Source organism: Vigna radiata, chromosome 7 (assembly GCF_000741045.1).
Source record: "Vigna radiata var. radiata cultivar VC1973A chromosome 7, Vradiata_ver6, whole genome shotgun sequence".
NCBI lineage: Eukaryota > Viridiplantae > Streptophyta > Magnoliopsida > Fabales > Fabaceae > Vigna > Vigna radiata.
This window is the reverse complement of record NC_028357.1, coordinates 38,021,751-38,043,110: the sequence shown is the minus strand read 5'-3', so window position 1 is coordinate 38,043,110 and position 21,360 is coordinate 38,021,751. Positions and strand designations below refer to the sequence as shown.

The following is a 21,360-nucleotide window of genomic DNA, read 5'->3' as shown; positions in this document are numbered from 1 at the left end:
AGGCCATTTAAGTGTATATAAGTGGGTGCAAACCTCACCCTACAAGCCGGTTTTGTGGGGTTGAGTTAGGCTTAAAGTCCACTTCTAACAGGCTTCTTCCAATCAATCTTCAGGTCTTTTAAAATTGTCTTTAACTATGGTATTGCACAAATCTCTATGGCTATCGCCCCAAGCTTTGACTCTATACTTGATCTTGCTACAATATTTTGTTTTTTGCTCCTCCAAATGACTAAATCTCCTCCAAGAAAAGTGCATTATCGAGAGGTAGGTCTTCTATCGTCTATGGAACCTACATACTACATTGTCAACATTTGTGTAGGCTTCTAAGATAATTTCATTCCCCTTTGTGAAAAGAACTTCTTTTCTAGGAGTTCCTTTTAAGTATCGTAGAATGCAATAAACAACTCTGAGATGATTCTCTTTTGGATTATGCATGAATTAACTTGCATCCCCTAGAACATAGGTAATGTTGGGCCTAGTGCCAGACCACTAAATCAATTTCTCGACCAAGCGTGATTAAATTTTCTATCCACAACTATGTCTTCAATTGATTCACTAAGTTTGTGATTCTGTTCAATAGTTGTCTCCACTGGGTTGCATCCTATTTTACCAGTTTCAGCCAATAAATCCAGCACATTTTTTTGTTGGAAGTTGAAAATACCATGATGGGAATGAGCCACTTCAAATGCCCAAAGAATATTTTGATCTGGCTAACTTCTTAATTTCAAATTCTGTTGTCAAACATTTTTAAGGTTTCCATTCCTTCATGATCATTTCCTGTTACAACTATATCATCTACGTAAACATAATGCTTGAGGTACATGATAATTTGTTGTCCTGAAGTCTGGGAAGATTTGGTGAGTAATTGAATGAGACTGTTATTTACTTGTTATTTGTGGCAATTTTATGAGAAGAGAGGCTTGAGTTATATTTACCCAAATTTTTTGTTTTGCCACCCCATTTTGTTGTGGGGTGTTCATGCAAGCTGTTCCCGCAAGAAGGTTAATGAATTGTCTCTTGTTCATTGAATAAGGAGGACAATGTTTGGGTGAAAAAAATCTTTTGGCATTATCTCAATAAACTTTTTTAATGGTTGTCTCAAACTAATTTTTAATGATTTGGATGAAGGTTTTGAAAACCGGGCTCACTTTGGTTTTTTGTTTCAAAGAGAAATACCCATGAAACTCAAATGCAATCATCAATAACAAACCAACAAGCCCTAAATAGAGTAGGAATATTGGAGGGTCCCATGCATCATTATGTATTAATGCATAAGGAATAGTCATTGTAGTATTATTACTAGGAGGAAAATCAACACGGTTGTGCTCTGCTAATTCACAAGTATCACAATGAAATAAAATGAGATTCTGGTTTGTGATAATATCTCATTTTCCAACAACTGTAATGAAAGTACTATCTGCAAAAGGAATTTAAGGCATTTGTTGCACAAGAGTAAGGAATATTACCTGCAAATGCTAAGGGGCAATTATCTAAGTCTGCAGGTTTTGTTGATGTGTCCAGCTTTAAAATTTCTTCTGTGCCGATATATGGTGGGTTGAGTTTTCTGAGTATCAGAAATCTGTAATTAAATCTCCTAATTATGCAATTAAAACTGTACAAGGAAATATTAACTACAGCATAAATCAAGGGATTCTGACAGTTTTAAATTTAGTAATTTTTGAATTACACTTTGTTTTATAATTATTTTTTCTTTTTATGCTTCTTATCGATGATGTTTTAGCACAGGTAATGAAGTCAAAATCTATATGTTTTAAGTCCACAAATGGTCTTGTGTCTTTTTCTTCAAAAGTTGAGGAGCAACCCTATTCTGTGAAGAACTTTTTAACTTCATTATCTACATCTGGGATTTGTATGGGCATCCAACTTCAAGATCTATATCAATTTTTTGATGTTACATTCGATGATTTTATGGTAAGGCTCTTAGTCCGCATGTAGTTCTTGTGCTTATTTTTACATTTGTTATCCTTTCTTTTTTAGTGTGGTAACTATTGACTTGCTTCTAATTCCTTCAGATCACCATGATAAACTCTGATGAGTCAAAAAGAATTTCTATTCTTGAGAAATTTAGTGTTTCGTTCTTCCTGGCATTTTGCATGATCCCAGAAGAGACCATTTTGAAGCAATTAGAGGTGATTACTTTTTCAGATATGAAGAATTAGAATTGTATTTAGTTGTTCAGACTTGTATTTCGTTCTTTTCCTTTCTGTTATGTGATGTTCAGTTTACACTTATTTTCTTTTCAGTTTTTTATATAGTTTATAGTTTTCTGTAAGTTGTGGCAGTTCATTTATTTTTTGCAATTGTCCATAACTGCTCTGTTTTACTGTTGATCAGAGTGTATGTAATAAGACTCATGTATTTTTCGTTTTTCTGTAATGATTTTGACTTAATTAGTGAAACACTTTCCTTAAGTTCACATTTATGATTTCATCAAATTCTATTATGAAGTAAATTAACTCGAACAGGCACTTAATACAAACTTTTCTCCCATGCAGTAATTTTCTGTTCTTTCTTAGTCTTTCACTCTCCTAATCTCTTGATTTCTTATACTTCTTAATTTCAGGTTTATGTATCTATTGAATCTGTTAAAGCACACATCTCTCCTTCAATATATGGTTCTTTCATGGAATTGATGAACCATATGAGCACATTACATTTAATGGGTGAATTTGGAGTCTTAAACTCCTCGCATCCTCCCATTACTGTTTTAGTTGAGCCAACAAAGTCTACTTTTGGCATATCTATTGTTTCAAACATTGATTTGGTTGATCTCGAAGTTGAACTTGAATATGATGGAGATAGCCAGTCAGTGATCACGGTTTCCTTACAGAAAATGGTCTTACGGTACGTTCAACATATGCATTCGGTTGTCTTCATGGGGACTGTAGCTTTGATTTCTTTTTTGTTTTTGACTTCAACTTGCAATTTGAAAAGTTACTTGTCATTTTCTGCATAATTTTATATTAAATTGTGATTATTGACAGTTTTACTTTGTTATTTAATAATTTTGTATGGTGGGGCTGTTCTTATTTGTCATTATTGTGTTTGTTTTATCTGTGTTAGAGATATTATATTTAGTTTATATTTATCTCTTATCTTTAGTTAGTTTGTTTATATTTCTTATTTAGTTTGTTTATATTTCTTATTTGTATTTTGAGCTTAGTCCGTATTTTTTCTATTATAAATAAAGGACCCTATGTGTATATTCAACACAAGGGAGATTTCCCCTCATCTCTTTCACTATTTCATATGGTATCAGAGCTTAGGTTCTGATCCAGCCTCTTCCACGATCGCAGCCTCCACAGCAGTCACCGCTGCCGCCGCCGGAGCCGCCGTCGGAGACTCGTCGGAGCCTCGCCGGAGTTCCAGAATCGACCGGCGACCACTCCATCCGAATCGCCTCCTCGCCCTCTTTCTGGATCTATGGTCGTTGCGTCAATCGGAGCACGTTAAATTTTTAGGGTTTCCCCCTCTCCATGGCCTCTTCCTCGTCTACAACTACCTCTGCTAGTGCCTCATCTTCTTCTGCTGGTGCCTCATCAATATACACCAATTATGTGAATGTACACTTGTCCATTGACAAGTTAGATGGCACGAATTATGCAACATGGGCATCCGACATCAAACTTTGGTTGAAGAGTCAAGGGTATGTAGATCACCTTACTAATAATGTGACTAGTGCTACCATAGAGGACACTTCCCGCTGGATGAAAATTGATGCCTAGCTATGCATCGTCATAAAGTCCACCATTCACTCTTCTCTGAAACAAATGTTTCGATCATATGAAACATGTTCAGAAGTATGGGCACAAGCAAAGTTATTGTACACGAATGACACCCAATGTCTTTATGGTGTTTGTCAGGATCTATTCACTGTTATTGGTCTGCGCAATCCTGGTTCCATGGCAGAATATTTGGGTAAAGTTCATGCCCTCCTTCATGATTTTAATGAGCTAACCCTGTCTTCCATGAGAGAACCAAGCACATTGAAGTTGATTGCCATTTTATTAGAGAAAAAATCATATCCGGAGATATCAAGACTGAGTTCGTTAACTCAAGCAACCAGTTGGCAGACATATTCACTAAGTCCTTGCGAGGACTAGAATTGACTATCTTTGTAAAAAGCTTGGAACATATGATTTGTATGCTCCAGCTTGAGGGGGAGTGTTAGAGATATTATATTTAGTTTATATTTAAGTTGAAAATGAGACTTATTATTATTCTCAAATCATGAAAAATACATTCTCAAACCTTGTATTTGTAATAATCTAGTTCTCCTAAAAAGGGAAATAGGGAAACTAGGAAACCTAGGGAAAAATAAAATAAAATAAAATATTATGTATCAATCTTCCTCTTATTAGGAAGATCCTAATTAGGAAGATCCTATAGATATTATCCCATATTACAACACTCCCCCTCAAGTTGGTAAATGAATATCAATCATTCCCAACTTGCCTACAAGATCTTGAAATCTATCCGGAGGAAGCCCTTTTGTGAAATTATCTGTTATTTGAAGTTCTGTAGGAACATGAGTTGTAATCACAAAGCCTCTGTCAAGATTATCTTTGATGAAATGTGTGTCAATTTCAATGTGTTTGGTTCTGTCATACTGTACTGGATTATGGGCTATGCTCATAGCAGACTTATTGTCACAGTGTAGTTGCACCGGGTGCTCCACTTTGACTTTAAGATCATCCAAGATGATTTTCAACCAGAGTCCTTCACACATTCCTTGAGCAAGGGCTCGAAATTCAGCTTCTGCACTAGAACGGGATACTCTATCTTGCTTTTTGCTTCTCCATGTTACCAAACTATCTCCAAGAAATACACAATACCCAGAAGTAGATTTTCTGTCAATAATAGAACCTGCATAGTCAGCATCAGTATATATCTTCATATTCAATGTGTCTTCCTTTTTGAATAATAGCCCCTTTCCTGGACTTGACTTCAAGTATTGGAGAATTTTGTCAACCGCTTGCATATGTCTCTCTCTTGGATCATGCATAAATTGGCTCACTACACTAACTGCATAAGCAATGTCCGGTCTTGTGTGTGATAGATAAATCAATTTTTCCACCAGCATTTGTTCCCTTGTGGACTCCCTTTCCAATTGTCATGGCAGAGCCTGTGTTGGAGATCCCTCCATGAAGCATGACAAATCTCCGAGTTTCTTCTCCTCTTACCATAAAAAAAACTTCTGACAGGGATGGTAATTTTTCTCTTCTAAAAATGTGAACCCGAATTGGGTCGTACTCATGATTAAGGCCCTGNAGAAATTTAAAGATTTTTTCCCCTTCCATGAATTCAGCAAGAGCGACAGCATCTGTTTTACACATCTTTATTGTTTGGATCTGATCGAGTTCCATCCAAAGACCATTCAGGATCCCGTGATACTCTGTTACGGAAAGGGAGCCCTGTTTTGTATTAAATATCCTGTTCTTGATATCATAGGTAGCAGCAAGATCCTTTTTTAAAGAAAAAGTACTCTGTAAATCATCCCATATTTCTTTTGCGGAAGAATGAACATATAATTTTTCCTTACTTCTGGAGTCATGGATTGCCACATCCAAGTCATAATTAAAGAATCTTCTCTATCCCACATTGAAAAATGATTGTCATCTGATGCTGGTCCTCCTCCATGTATATGATCAAGTTTGGAACGACTCTTGAGAATCCTTAAAATAAATTGACTCCATTGTAAATAATTCTGACCATCCAACCACGAGATACTTCCTATATTTGGTAAGTCATTGGGTAACCCCAAAGGAATACTCTTTTCTTCAGACATCCCGTACCCAAGGAAAAAAAAAAGGCAAAAACTTCAAACTCAGATCTTCTCAAATAAAGGCCAAACGGGTCGTCACCAACCCAAGGAACAGAATCAGGAGGCTCCGGCGACTCTTCTGTGGCGGCGACAGCGAGTGGGTTTCACCGGAAAAAGAGGAACAGAACGTAAAAGTCAGATCTGCTCAAATACAGTCCAAACTAGTCGTCACCGACCCTAGGAATGGACTCAGGGGGCTCCGGCGACCCTGTCTGTGGCGGCGGCGGCGAGTGGGTCTCGCCGGAGGTGGGCGCGTGGGCTACATGCGCCGGCGACGGTGGTGGCGTGTGGCGGCGCGTCGAAGCTCCGTTCGAGGAGCGACTTCCGGCTCTGTGATCGCTGGTGTTGGGCGCACCTTTCTGCCCTATCGACGACCCCGACCGGCGACGATGGCAGCGGCGGTGGTCGGACAGTGGCGGCGGTGCGTTTCTTGCAGCGGAATCTAGCCCCTAAGATCAGGAGCTCTGACACCAAGTTGAAAATGAGACTTATTATTATTCTCAAATCATNANAAATACATTCNCAAACCTTCTATTTGTAATAATCTAGTTCTCCNAAAAAGGGAAATAGGGAAACTAGGAAACCTAGGGAAAAATAAAATAAAATAAAATATTATGTATCAATCTTCCTCTAATTAGGAAGATCCTATAGATATTATCCCATATTACAACAATTTATCTCTTATCTTTAGTTAGTTTGTTTATATTTCTTATTTGTATTTTGGGCTTAGCCCATATTTCTTCTATTATAAATAAAGGACCCTATGTGTATATTCAACACAAGGGAGATTTTCCCTCATCTCTTTCACTATTTCATAATCTGAAAGGCTGTTAGGAACCCAAAATTAAAAAGAGAAAGAAGAGTAATATTCTTTATTGTATAGACTGAAAAGAACACAAAATAGGAGAGCACTCTCTCCTCCAAGGGTTTTCCCTTCACAAAGAGCTAAAGCTCAATCTACAAGATTATCCCCAAAAGTCTCCTACATACTAGGACCCCCAACTATATAAAGGAAACCTTACTCACCCTAACAACTACTTCTTAATTTGTTTCCTCCTATCATACACATTATATCCTATCATTACACGCCGTAGCAAAACAAACTTGTCATCAAGGTTGGAACAATGAAGCTTGATCCCATGGTAGTGTGATATTGTCTTATCAACGGAAGGGAACCCATTGGCTATTGTTTGCAATTTCAACTCTAGAGGCTTGGGTGGTGGTCGATATGAGAGTGGTTTTTGTATACCAGATTCTGAACCCAATAATTTGGAATCCCAAAATTCCAATGTCATTGATGTTCCAATCATTATCACATCTAAGTTCAATCATGAGTTCTTATTCCTATTACGCAAATTTGATTTTGGGAAAAATTGTTGCTTGGCTGCATATCCACCTTCAACTCTCTTTATTGTTGCATCCCCTTCCTCCTCCATCATACTATATTTTTCTATTACAAATCTCTCTTTTGTTTTGGTTTTTTCCTTTCCTACAGAGGGTGTGATTCTTCATTGCTGGCCTTTCTCCCTCAACTCGAGCAATTTGCATATCTCTAATGAAGTCCTTTAGATCCTAGTAATAAGAATGTTCATCAGAATATTTGTGCTTATTGTTTGTGCATCAATTTAAGTTGTTCACCTTCACTGTTTATATCAGGCAGGATATGCATGTTTATTGTTGTGAAACTTTTAATACATTTTTGTGTCAAACTGGAATGAAGAGAGCATGCAAAGGATTCCTAATGATGGGTGGATGAATTTATCCTCTCTGAAAGCAGAGGTGAAGTCCTAATACTTGGATTTGTAATTCCACTATAACAATGTTTGAATCTCACGTAAGAATGTTTTAATCTCACGGCACTGTTATGTTTTCTGGCTTTAGATTGGTTTGTGTATTTATTTTGAGTGCATATGGAAATTTTTCTTAACCATTACAGCCCCAACGAAGGAAATTGTAGATGTTCCCAAAATACCAATCTTCACATTTTACTTTACTGTGTGCAGGTATGTTTCTACAGAATTTGAAGATGTTTTGGTCAGTACGAAATCTTTAGTTATTTGTGCTAACAAAATGAAAGAAGACAGCCATTTGCTTTTATCTGGGAATATATCATCTCCAGGTTCTACAATTGGAGAAGACTGTGTTCCTGAACCAAATATTGAATTCAATCAACACTCAGATATGGCTTTGCTTGCTGATTCATGTTTTATTGTGCATTATGAATCTTCCAAAACTGATGTGGTTTGTCATAGGACTTTTATGTACTTAAGTAATACTGATATCCACTGCTATCCTCATATTACTGGACTGCTCATTGGATTCTTTCATAGGTTGTCTTCCTATGGTAGCAGTTTTGAGAAATCCCTTGCCAGTAATACTGTTAACTTTGCAAAAATTTTCTCAGGTTTTGGCTTACAGAAGTTTGGCTTCTCAAATTATTTTGATTTTGGTTCTACTGATTCTTCTTGCATTCCAATGGATTCCTTTCCTTTTGTAACAATTCACAATTCTGGTTCTCTTGGTAATCTAGAGAGCACACTTATACATCCCATTGGTGACTGGAGAAATTATTTTATCGTGAGGGACAGAAAAATAAAAAACTCCAACATAAACATGGGGATAGGGTCCGAATTTTTCCAAGTCTCTCCCTCAAAATCCAAATCTGATTTTGTATATTCTGATGAATCAGGGATTGTGAACAACTTTGATATTTTTCATACTGAATTACACCTATGTGGAATAAGAGCACATTTTCATGACTCATCATGCATTATTGGGACAATCATGGTGCCTACATCTAAGTCTTCTCTATTATTTTGTGAAGATACTATGGATATATCCTCTTCTTCTGAAGGATTGATTCTTACATCATCTTGGGGCCCACAAAATTTTCAAGATTATCTTTGGGGTCCCTCTTCACCAAATTTGTCTCCTATTTTAAATATACGGATCAGGAGAGGACAGAATATATCTTCAACTTCTGATTTGGAAATAACCATTGGCATTCAGCATGTCTACTGCATGTTACCTTCCGAATATCTCTCCATTATTATTGGTTACTTCTCATTATCTGATTGGAATGGTCCTTCTTGTAATCAGGGTTCCTCTGGAGCGCACAAGGATATAGATGTTGGAAGTGAAATGAAAATTATGTATAAGCTTGAAATCTTGGACTCTAATATAATTTTTCCAGTGGAAAGTAATGACCATCAGTTTATAAAGATTGAAATGCCACAGATTTATTGTAGTTTCATTGAGAATTCTGGTGTTGATGATATATTAAGGAACATCCCTCCTGAATGTTCAGTTCCTATTGATAAGCTTGCTAAAAGAAATGATTGTTTAAATGTGTTTGGGCGAGACTTGTTTGTATCATTCCTTCTTTACAAGAATGATTTTCTTGGATTAGCAACAATTGAACGGAATACAGAATTTCTAACTAGTCCTTTAATTGCACCCATAAATGCGGATGTTTGGGTTAGAATTCCATTGGAAAACAAATCTGATTGCAAAAGCACTTCATCAATATGTTTCATGACAAACATCGGCAGTTGTCATATTGTTGCAGAAGGTATTTTTTTTCTACTTATTTTGGTCATCCCTCCAACCCTTCCTTTTTTTATTTATGTGCTTCACTACCATATTTTTTAGATCATGAAATTGTACTAAAGCAGTTTTCTTTCCATAACAGATAGCCACTTTTTTGATGGATGTATGGCCATATGTTATGTTGTTGAGGAGTTTTCCTCAATTGATGATCAATCCAAATATTTTAAATCAGATGTTCTGCAATTCCTTCATTCAAAGAGAAGCATGGTGGCCACACAAACTATTTCTCCAATCCCGAAGGCCTCGACTGTATCAACAGAAGTTAAATGTTGCACACAATCTCTATTTATAAGCTTCTATCACAGAAAAGAAGATTTTGTGGAGTTAATGGCCAAGGTTGATTTGGGGTTCGTTTGTTCCGTGTGCATATTGAATGATTCCTTGGCATGTTTAGATTTGCTTTTCTCCACCTTTGTGTTTTACTCTGCACATGATTCTGTTTTAGGAAAATGCAACCCAACCTCCTTTTCCCTGTCAGTACTTGGTATCTCTTTTTCTCAATCTATTGATGGGAAAAATGAACTTGGCCTTTGTCTTTCATCTGTTGATATTTGGCTTCATTTGTCTGAGTGGACTGAGGTTGTTAAATTCCTTAATAATTTTCATGCAAATTCGGAAAAAACTCCAGGGCAAGCATTAACAAACAGTTTTCCTATGAATGCTTCTGAAAGCACCTCTGTACCTTTTACCTCGGAAGAGATTAAGAATGATGTCCTAATAATTAAGTCAGAAAATGTGTGTATTACATTTCACATCCCTGTTTTGGTTGGTGAAGAAGCTTGTGTGGAATTACAGCATGCTGAAGGTCTCAGTGTGAAACCTTCGAGTGTATCTTCTGATATAGTTGAAGCAAAGGATGCGAAACTTGTTAGTGTTTCTTTCAACATGAATGGTTTTGAATTAGTCATAAGAGGCATAGATATCCAACTGAAGTCTAAAATGGATAAAATAAGTAGTGTATTAATTATAGTTGAGGACGGAAAGCATATGTCTTGGCCACTTCTTGATGTAATTCAGGTTGATGTGGTTGCTGTACTCTGTAAGAATCATCCTAATGGCATCAAGCTCAATGTGGAGATCATATGTGATAATGCCAATATATGGATTTCACATCCTGCAATTTATTCATGGGGTGCTGTAAAATTTGATGTTCTGGAATCTGGATCTTCTCAAAATTCAACTAGCACCATTACTTTCAAATTCTGCATGAGGAAGGTTTCTATTCTCATAACAGATGGAAGGGTATGTTGATATCAGCTTATACTACTTTGCATTTCATTTTACTGACATTTGTTTCATCAATTACTAATTGTTTGATTCTCATTTTGGTTTATCAGACTAAATTTTTAGTTTATACAATCAAACTCTTAGTTTTTTAACTTTTGCTGACTGGTACCGATTGAAATTGAACCGTGGATCCAAATACAGTTGATGTTGGGCCCAAAAGTCTCTTATTAAGTGTTTTGTGTTCCTTGTAGTGGAGCCATAATGGGCCTGAGCTTGAAGTTCTTGTCAGAAACATCTCGTTTCATATAGTTGCAAGTGGAAAGCAGATGGAATGTTCTGTCAATGGTGACCTTCAAGTAAACTACAATAACATAGAAAAGGTGTATTTAATAAAAATTCTCTCTCGATACATACCATTGTATCGTTTTAATTATTTTGCATTAACACTTTGCTTGTTGTGCTATGCTAAATTTAAGGTGTCATGGGAGCCTTTTATCGAGCCTTGGCAGTTTCTGTTGACATTAGTCAGGGAACAAGAAATGACTGTTCTGCCAAACAGGTCTGTTTCGACAAATATTGTTCTCAAATCTACAACTCAGCTGAACATTAATATCACAGAATCCTTAGTTGAGGTATATAATATTTTGTTGTCCGTTTTTATGAGTTTTTCTAGAAACCTGTTATTTTAAGTCTTTCTAGATCATTTCTTTCCAGCCAATTTATGGGCCACTATGGAAATAACTAGTTCAGGTTCTTTGTTTTTGGTGACTGATCATTTTGATAGGCTTACAATGTAGTTATTTTTTTTGTGACTGGAAAATTAATTTGAAGTATCAGTCAATACATTCTCCCAGTAGTTATAATATGTAATGCCGTCCACAAATATTAATATATATTCTTGGTATAACAAATTTATAGTGAACATTTCAGTTCTGTTTGTTCGTGTTTTCTGTTCTTGTTTACTCCAGCTAATTTGTTTCCTTTGAATGGGTGAACAAATTTGACTTAAAAGGATGGTCCTTACATTCTACTTCTGTAAGTATTGATCATGATATTATATGTTGATTAAGAAAGCAATCTTGGTAATATTTGATTACTGTTTTGTCTGATTTATTTTAATGTCTATTATTTGTCAATAAAAAATAAATTGAATTTAACCTTTGAGTACTTCTTTTTGCAGTGTTTTTCACGTGCCACAGAGATGTTCTTTGATGCTCCAGGTCTAATGGGATTGGATGATCATAAAGGCAACAAACTTTTGCATTCACCATGTGCAGAATATATGTCTGCTAGAAAATGTGGTGCTCCTTATGTTTTGCAAAACTTGACTTCTGTGCCTCTTTCTTACCATGTATATCGTGGGCTTGTCAATCCTGATGAGCTTTGTGATTCTAATGAGAGTCATGCAAAATATGTGCAACCAGGTTCTTCAATTCCGATATACATGGATGAAAATACAGGAAAGAAACTTTCTCGTTTCAGGCCTTCTCATTCTTCTGATAGTTTAAGTGAGCAAAGGACAAATGGATTTGCCCATCATTATATTACTGTACAGCTTGAAGGAACTTCAAGGTCATCTGATCCAATTTCAATGGATTTAGTGGGACTAACATGCTTTGAGGTTAATTTCTCTAAGTCTTATAATGAAACCTCCGAGGATGGTAGTCTAAATACAGCCCCTACTTTTGTTGTTCCAGTTGTATTTGACGTCTCAGTAGTGCGCCATAGCAAACTAATACGAATATACTCCACTGTATGTACTAATTGGTTAAAAGTTTTCTCTAGTCTGTATTTTCTGTTTACAAAGACTCATCCATTTTACCATCTTTATTAATTAGCTTTTTGTTATACAGGTTGTTCTTCTAAATGCAACCTCAACACCTCTTGAACTGCGGTTTGATATTCCCTTTGGTGTATCACCAACGGTACACAATTTTCTCCCACTATTTAACAATTTCCACTGTTAGTGTATTGTTATTTTTATATGATATTTTTTGTGATGCATTATTTCATTAATTCAGCTATTAGGTCCAATAGAACCTGGGCAACAGTTTCCACTTCCACTTCATTTGGCTGAAGCTGGCTGTGTAAGGTGGCGACCATTGGGCAACTCTTACTTGTGGAGTGAAGCTCATAATCTCTCCAATCTTCTTTCAGTTAACAGCAAAGTTGGAAATTTTAAATCTTTCATGTGCTATCCATCTCATCCAAGTAGTCTACCATTTCGGTGCTGTCTATCTTTTAAGAATATTAGCTTGACTTCATCTGGATGGCTGAAAAATAAGGTCCCTGCAGATGATGTAAAGAAGCACTATATTCATCACTTGATCTTAAGTGCTCCACTAATAATTAACAATTACCTCCCTAAGGAAATTTTGTTGATCAGTGAGAGTGGTGGTGTAGACTATACTGTGAGAGTTTCAGAGGTTTGTGCTTGTTGTTTTTATTTTATTTGTTCATTTAATTTGTTTTTGTCCGTGTATAGCATCTTCATTACAGTGGTGCAAGTCTAAAGACTTCACATATTTTCTTTCTGTAGGTGGGAACTTTTGTATACCATATTGATCCCTCACATGATCTAGGACTGGAGATCTGCATTGATGGATTTAAATGTTCTAATTTTAAATTTCCTCGTTTAGAAACTTTCTGCACAATGGCAAAGTTCAGTGAAACCAAGTTTTCATTTTCTGAAACCCTTAAATTGGAGCCAAATAATTCTAATGGTAATTGATTTATCTGTAAATTTTTGTCTTGTGTTAGTGTTTTTAGTTCACCCCTAAATGTATTGTCTTGTTCTTGTAGGTCCAGTATATGTTACTGTAGAGAAAGTGATGGATGCATATTCTGGTAGTAGGGAACTCATCTTTTTCGTTCCCTTTATTTTATATAACTGTATGGGTTTTCCCCTGTGTGTGATGGAACACACTGGTGAAATGAATGAAAGGGGATTTGTCATACCTTCTTATTGTGACGTGTATGAAAATGTAATGTTATCTTATAAAAAGGGTGGTCTTTCCTTGCTTTCATCCAACCATGAATTACCTGGGGAACATAATCCAAGGAGTGATATGAAGAATCATATTATTTCTTGTAGAGAGGATGGTAGTACAAATTCTATTGGCAATTACCATAAGAATTTGGGGAGGCATCAGAGGAAAGTTGATTCTATATTTCGAAATCCTTCTTCAGGAAGATTGAAGAGTACCCTGAGCACAAGTATCCAGTCCACTTGGAAGGATTCAGGTTCTGGTAATCATGAGCATGAAAAGGTTCAGCCCTGCATTTATTCTCCAAGCCCTGATTCATCTGTAAATGATGCTTTTGTTAAAGTCAGTAGATGTTTTCCTGAAGATATTAAGCAACGGATGCCATATTCATTGTGGTCAAATCCATTTTCTCTGCTGCCACCAAGTGGTTCAAGCACTATCCTTGTTCCTCAGTTGAGTTCAAATTCTGCATTCATTCTAGCTATGACATCTAACTCGGTTGCTGAACAATATGCTGGGAGGACAAATGCAATCACTTTCCAGCCTAGGTACATATTGGTCTTCATAAATATAATTATTGATGAAATCCGGTAGTTGACCTACCATTGAAGGTGTAAGCTTTTGATGTGGTTGGTTCCTAGACATGCCAGTAAAGCCTCTCTGGTAGTCTGATCTTACCCTTGATCTTTTTGGACCAGTATAGAAAGTTTGTATTGACCAGCATTATTCACCCTTTAATTCAAAAAGGATGTTCAAGCTGCGATGTGTGTTGTAGTTGAAAACCATTCTGTTCCCTTGTTGTGAATACCGTTAGGACAACAGATTTCTGGACAATATACATAGTTGTTTATATTAGTGTCTTTTCTTGTAATAGTTGTTATCTAAATGTGCAGATATGTAATCAGCAACGCATGTAGCAAGGAAATATCTTACAAGCAGAAAGGCACTGATGTTATGTTTTATTTAGGGATAGGAAAGCATGATCATCTTCACTGGACAGATACAACCAGGTACCTATCTTGGATAGTTTGTATAGTGCCTTTATTTTGGACAAAGTGTAGTTCTTTGTTTCCACTAGCAAAGATGGTTGCTTTCAAGCTGTTATACAAATACCAAGCCAAATAGTGCTGGATCTAAGAGATGGTATTGAGAAAAACCAAAGTCTCATACTGCCTAAAGATAATTTCATAATATAGTATATCAGTGAGGGCAATATTCACCTTGTAAATTAATTTTGTAGGATTGAGTTAGGTTTAAATTACTTCTTAGGATGGTATCATAACCTATCTTAGATTCATTAAAAGGATCATTCATCATGTTATTCAGCCTAATAGTTCGGGAAGTGAGAGAGTGTATTGGGAAAAATTCAAGTCGGAGAGTGCCAAAATACAGTATATAAGTGAGACAAATTTTATAAATCAGTTTTGTATGTTTAGTTAGACCAGACCTGAACCATTTTAAAACAGGCACACTGTGTGCACTTTGTATGTTGTCTTTTCTTTATCTCATTCTTCAACCTGTTCAAACTATTTGTATTCTGACATATGACACAGGGAGCTGCTCGTTTCAATTTGTTATAATGAATCTGGATGGCAGTGGTCTGGAAGCTTTTTACCAGATCATCTGGGTGATACACAACTGAAAATGAGGAACTTTGTTTTTGGAACATCAAACATGATACGGGTTGAAGTGCAGAATGCTGACATATCCATGGGAGATGAAAAAATAGTTGGAAATATCAAGGGAAACTCAGGAACCAACTTGATTCTTTTGTCAGATGATGACACTGGGTATATGCCATACAGAATTGATAATTTCTCAAAAGAGGTTTGTCTCTAGTTTTTAAGTTGCATTACTGCTCTAGTTGGAACTCCAAAATAGCTGAACTATTTGATGCGATTACTAAAGGATTACTGTTTTTATAATAAGATCAGGGTGTTTCCCCTTTTTTATATGCATGTTGATATGTTTGTTGAGTCTTGTCTAGATTTTCATCTGAATGCATCAATTTTAATGCAAGGCTAGAGTGATATATATATATATATATTATATATCTCACGAGCCATTTGGTTCTGTTAACAATCACTGCTTTAGGAATATTCATTTATGTTAGGGTTCTTGATGACAAGAAACCCAGATTGTCCTCTGGATTGGACAAAACAGAACGAATACACACAACTCATAAACGACGAATTTTCTTTATTGCTGGTAACGCACAAACATGAAAACAACCAAGGAAGCAATCCTTCCTTCACGGGATGTAATGTTCCTGTTCACACTCTCTACAATACAAAATTGTCTCCCACAAACACTAATTTCCCCTTATATACAAGGTACCAAAACTAACTAACAACAAACTGTCTAACCAACATCCTCCCCCCCTTTCCCCCCCTCCTCTGGTCCTCTTTCCCGCCACTCAATAACCACATGTGGCACTATTTCTCCTTGTAGCTGCACTGTCGTTCTTTCCAGCACCCTAAGGAGACAACAAACTAACCCTTCCCCTTGTAGGTCCTTCGGCAATGCTTTGTCTACAACAAACTTCTAGGAGATGATGGTTCCTCCTTTTTTGCTACCCCAATTTGTTTGGGGCGAATTTTCTTAAGATATTTATGCTCTCGGTGTGATGCCAGTGTTGGGCTCACCTCTTTGGCCCAACCACGACCTATGGTAGCAACAATGATGTGTTCATGTTTTGTTGTTTTGTGTGTTCTAGAAACTGAACTCGCAAGATTGGAAGCTCTGAAATCAACATGAACTACTCAGGGAAACAAAATAATTTTACCGATAACTATCACAACAATTACAAACTAAGGACTTGGGTCTTCTTAGGTATTTCTTCAATAGTGAAGTTGCTCAATCATTAACTGAAATTGTCATTTCTTAGCCAAAGCATGCCTTAGACATCTTCATTGAATCTGGCATGCTAATTACCACCCAAGTGTCACTCCCAAGAAACATTATTTTATTGTATTAATGATGCATAAATAAAGAATATTTTGTTCCTTCTAAATTATTATTTCAATAAATATAAAATGTTGTATTGTGATTATTGACTTAAGAATTTTATCATTCTATCAGTTCATTGATGTATGTTTAGTAGAAAAGTTTATCCTTTCAATGAAATATACTTCTTTAAAAATGAAACAAATTATTGAGTCTGGAAATTATTTTTACTCATAAATACAAAGGTCACTATTGGATCATTATTACATATTCATTGTAATTTTTTTTTTATTTACATTCAAATTCAAAAGTCATTCCAAATAATTTATAATTATTGTGAATGCCACTTTATATTTCATTAATGGACGAAACAGTATGAATTTACTGGCTGTAATTGTGTACTTACTAAAGATATGCACTGAAAAAAATTCTTAATCTGTTGTCAATTGAAATCTTTTTGTTCTTTTGGTACTTTTTAGAGATTGCGAATATATCAGCAGAGGTGTGAAATGTTTGACACAGTCATCCACTCCTATACTTCTTACCTGTACACCTGGGATGAACCCTGCTATCCTCGTCGACTTATTGTGGAGGTAAACTTTTTTTTTTTCTTTTTGCACAATGGAAACATCAAATTACTTTACCTTAAAGGGATAACCAAAATTGAAGGTACCTGGAGAGCGAGTTTTGGGATCATATGACCTTGATGAAGTTAAAGAATATATGCCTGTCTGCCTACCGTCAACCTCTGAGGTAAACCATTTAACATTTACTGAGTAAGTAATTTTTTCTTTTGACAATATGTTCTTCTTGTGCATCATTTATTCAGTGCATGTTACAAAACTTAAAGGGGGGCGGTTTGGGGGAGAACCAACTGAGAAGTAAACTACATGTTCTGTAGGCAATTCACAAAGAACTATTCGTACACTCTTGCTATCCTAATTAAATAGGGAAATAAATTATTATTTAGAAATGTGGATCTCAGAGGTCATGTTCAACTATTTTGTGGTGTATGTAAAGGATGTGATTGGATAGTAAATAGGGAAATACGTTCAACTGATAAATTGGGATGGTCTCCAAGATTTCCCTATAATGCTTTGAATGATTATAAAATAAAAGGTTTACACGTGTTACTAAACACACTATTCACAAAAATAGAGAAACTTTTTATGAGATATCATTCAAATATTCTAAGATCCTATTTTCTAGTTATGCTATTTGGTACAGCAGTAATTGGGGTATCACCTTCTATTCTCTTTGTGCTTGTCAGCTCTTAATATGTAATGCATTCATTCCTTGTGATTTACATAGTCTAAAGTTCTACATTTAGAATTTTTTATATTGTTAGATATTTTAATTTTGGTAATTATGCAATTCTATCATTTACATAATTATGGTAGCTAGGTGATTAGGATACCTGTAATTATAACACATTTTTTTAATTTCTATTAAATTAGTGCATTACCTATGCTAAAACACCAGATTTTTAGTCTTTTTCTCCTACATTGCAGCATCTTTTATCAACAAAAAAAACAACAAAGAATCGTTCATAAGAAAATCCATTTTCAATAATTATAAGAGGTTTTGGCAGTTGATTTAACAAGCTGATCAGAGCTATTTTGTTGACATGCATGATTTCTTTAGTCGGTATGTAGATTTTACAGATACAAAATTCTTGAACTCAAGTGTAGGTTCTACAATATCGATTTTCTTACCTTAACTTATGCAAATATTGATTTCAGAAGCCCGAGAGGACTTTCTATGTATCAGTACACGCAGAGGGAGCAACAAAGGTGACTATAATGTAGTTAGATTTGATCTTATCTGACCTGAAAAAAAGTACATTTACTGACCTTATGGTTATATATACATATATTTTCAGGTCCTTAGTGTTCTTGATTCAAATTACCATATCTTTAATGACACGAAGAAGTCAAGTGTTGGGCATGCTACAGGGAAAAGGTTGTATGATCACAATGTAGTAAGGGCTTCAGAATACAAGGAGAAAATATCAATTTTTATTCCATATATTGGGATTTCATTGATTGATTCATACCCACAGGTAACTGAACTGACATTTATTTTCAGGATCTCTTCTATTCCACTATCTTTGTTAATCATACTTTTATTTCTGTAGGAATTGCTTTTTGCCTGTATTAAGGATGTTCAAATGAATCTACTGCAAAGTTTGGATAGGCAATGTCTTTCCTTGCTAATATCATCCTTACAAATTGACAACCAATTGCGCTTTACTCCATATCCAGTATTGTTATCCTTCGATGGTGGATATAGATATGGCCAAGTTGATAATTTGAAATCTAGGGATGATGGTACAAGAACAAGAATCGAAAATTTAAGTCAAATGAGCAGCTCTTCTGTTCCTGTGTTATGCCTAGAAATATCAAAGTGGAGGAAGAAAGACATTTCATTTATTTCATATGAATACGTAAAATTGAGGTTCCTCTTTTCTAACTCTATTGCATCTTCGCAGTTTACTGTTGCTGCTTTTGATTTTTTGTTTATGTACTTTGAAGTCAATTTTACGTACTATGCTTAATTCTTGCAGGATTGAAGATTTCCGTCTTGAGATTGAACAAGAAGTCATATTGAGCTTGTTTGAATTTTTCACAAATGTCTGTTCAGTGCTGAAATATGGAATCATGCCATCTTCAGATCACTATGATGGGGCATCTCTAGAGAATTCGTCCTCATTTGTTCAAACTAGTGAGAAATTCAGATTAAGTGCCGATCAATGTCGTCCAACAATTGCTCCGATGTTCAGTGGAAAACATAAAAGGATTGCATCTTTGCCTTCCATTGTTCCAATTGGAGCCCCATGGCAGGAAATCTATCTGTTGGCCAGAACCCAGAAGAAAATTTATATTGAAATGCTTGAAGTAGCACCAATCAAGTTGACTTTAAGGTCACTAGCTCATTTTAGGTTTTTTTTTCAACTGCAGTATTCAGTTTCTACGTGTACTATTTCTGAAACAATGACACAAATTATACAAATGCAGTTTTTCTAGTGCCCCATGGATGCTTCGAAATAGGATCCTGTCACCCAAGGAATTTCTCATCCATGTAAGTAGAAATCCATTTTTCTTTTGGAAGTAATATTGCACTGGTAGAGTACCGATGAAAGTCGAGGTCTTTGGGAAAAGTCTAGGAATATATGACTAAAGTAATTCTTATTAATTTTGGGCAATGCTTTCCCCTGGTCACTAAGAAATGTCTAGTTCTGCAAACTTGTACCAAATATTTAGGCCTGGGCATGGGGGAGGATGTTGGACATATAAAGTGGTTATTTTTTAACAGCTTATGTTTAATAATTACAGAGAGGTCTTATGGCTCTCGCTGATGTCGAGGGAGCACATATTTATTTGAAGGATTTGATCATTTCACATCATATGGCTAGTTTGGAATCCATTCAGGATATTCTGATTAGGCATTACAACCGCCAACTGCTTCATGAGACTTACAAGGTATAAAAATGATTTATATATCAAAATCATGTATCTTCATTATTCAGGTTAGAAATGCTAATTATGCATGAATTCCCGAAATCATTAAAATCTTGTCAATTATCTGTTGAGTTTTGTAGCTTGTTCGTTCTTTCTACTAATTTATATCGTGTATTGATAAATTTGAATTGGGATTGAAACTTTTTTGTTGAAAATATTTTAGTCTGCTTCGATTGGAATGATTAATATCCTTACAATTGAATTGTAAGATTACAAGGAAACATACTGAGCTAATCTTTGTTAAATTATTACTTACCACTATGGCTTAATGTATTGCATTAAACAATCCAGTTTCATATCTGTATAACACGATGTTCCACTGTTTGGTAAATTTGAAGTTGTTTGGTTCGGCTGGTGTCATTGGTAATCCCCTGGGCTTTGCACGGAGCATGGGCCTTGGCATTAGAGATTTCTTGTCTGTGCCTGCAAAGAGCATTGTGAGGGTAAATGTCTTATATGCTGCCCCTTTTTATTTACTTATGATATTCTTGCATAACAAACTATTTTAGCACTATTGGATCAATTTACAGAGCCCCACTGGACTTATCATGGGCATGGCTCAAGGCACCACTAGTCTTTTAAGCAACACAGTGTATGCTATTAGTGATGCAGCTTCTCAATTCAGTAAAGCTGCACGCAAGGTGTTTCTTGGTTTGAATTAATCAATGTTTGACTTGTAAGATTTAGTGATTTACTTTCTTGTAATCACTGCTAACCTATTTTGTCTAGGGTATTGTTGCAATTACGTACGATGACCAAGCAGTTTCAAGGATGGAAAAACACCAGACAACTGTAGCTTCTGACAGTAAAGGTGTAATTAATGAAGTTTTAGAGGTATGTCAATAATCGTGTTTAATCCTTCGCAAAAATTTGTTGTCCATTATCTTATCTCTCCACCTAACCTCTCATACTTGTACTGAAGTTCTTCAAGATATACTCCACTACCTCCTGGAATTAACCTATTAAAGTTCCACTCTGCTGAATTAATAATTGGAATTTAGGATTGACTTTCCCAACTACAAGAACATAACTAAATCCAATTGTTGGTTACGGTTTCTCTTGCTATTCTTCATAATTAATGTAATTGAGCAATTAGGATATCTGTAGTTATTACCCATAGTATATAATAATACACTCCGCAAGTTTTTACATTTTAATCAAATTTTATATATATATATATATATATATATATATATATATATATATATATATATATATATATATA

General features: G+C 35.5%; 1 protein-coding gene across 8 annotated transcripts in view; it reads left to right on the top strand.

Moving 5' to 3' along the window:
- The window catches only part of LOC106768127, a 61,848-nt gene that overhangs the window by 37,332 nt on the left and 3,156 nt on the right, over window positions 1–21,360 (top strand). For 7 of the 8 annotated variants that reach the window (XM_014653088.2, XM_014653087.2, XM_022783600.1 and 4 more), the window contains 25 exons: window positions 1,747–1,932; window positions 2,034–2,150; window positions 2,585–2,865; window positions 7,849–9,416; window positions 9,537–10,696; window positions 10,933–11,061; window positions 11,158–11,313; window positions 11,862–12,434; window positions 12,535–12,606; window positions 12,703–13,107; window positions 13,221–13,404; window positions 13,484–14,216; window positions 14,562–14,678; window positions 15,222–15,495; window positions 17,094–17,207; window positions 17,284–17,367; window positions 18,357–18,407; window positions 18,497–18,676; window positions 18,752–19,071; window positions 19,181–19,537; window positions 19,632–19,695; window positions 19,950–20,096; window positions 20,474–20,578; window positions 20,666–20,776; window positions 20,865–20,969. In XM_014653088.2, coding sequence (XP_014508574.1) covers window positions 1,747–1,932; window positions 2,034–2,150; window positions 2,585–2,865; window positions 7,849–9,416; window positions 9,537–10,696; window positions 10,933–11,061; window positions 11,158–11,313; window positions 11,862–12,434; window positions 12,535–12,606; window positions 12,703–13,107; window positions 13,221–13,404; window positions 13,484–14,216; window positions 14,562–14,678; window positions 15,222–15,495; window positions 17,094–17,207; window positions 17,284–17,367; window positions 18,357–18,407; window positions 18,497–18,676; window positions 18,752–19,071; window positions 19,181–19,537; window positions 19,632–19,695; window positions 19,950–20,096; window positions 20,474–20,578; window positions 20,666–20,776; window positions 20,865–20,969 — 7,593 coding nt within the window. Of the gene's footprint in view, window positions 1–1,741; window positions 1,933–2,033; window positions 2,151–2,584; window positions 2,866–7,848; window positions 9,417–9,536; window positions 10,697–10,932; window positions 11,062–11,157; window positions 11,314–11,861; window positions 12,435–12,534; window positions 12,607–12,702; window positions 13,108–13,220; window positions 13,405–13,483; window positions 14,217–14,561; window positions 14,679–15,221; window positions 15,496–17,093; window positions 17,208–17,283; window positions 17,368–18,356; window positions 18,408–18,496; window positions 18,677–18,751; window positions 19,072–19,180; window positions 19,538–19,631; window positions 19,696–19,949; window positions 20,097–20,473; window positions 20,579–20,665; window positions 20,777–20,864; window positions 20,970–21,360 lie in introns of all 8 variants that reach the window. The other variant, XM_022783604.1, reaches the window with a different exon arrangement.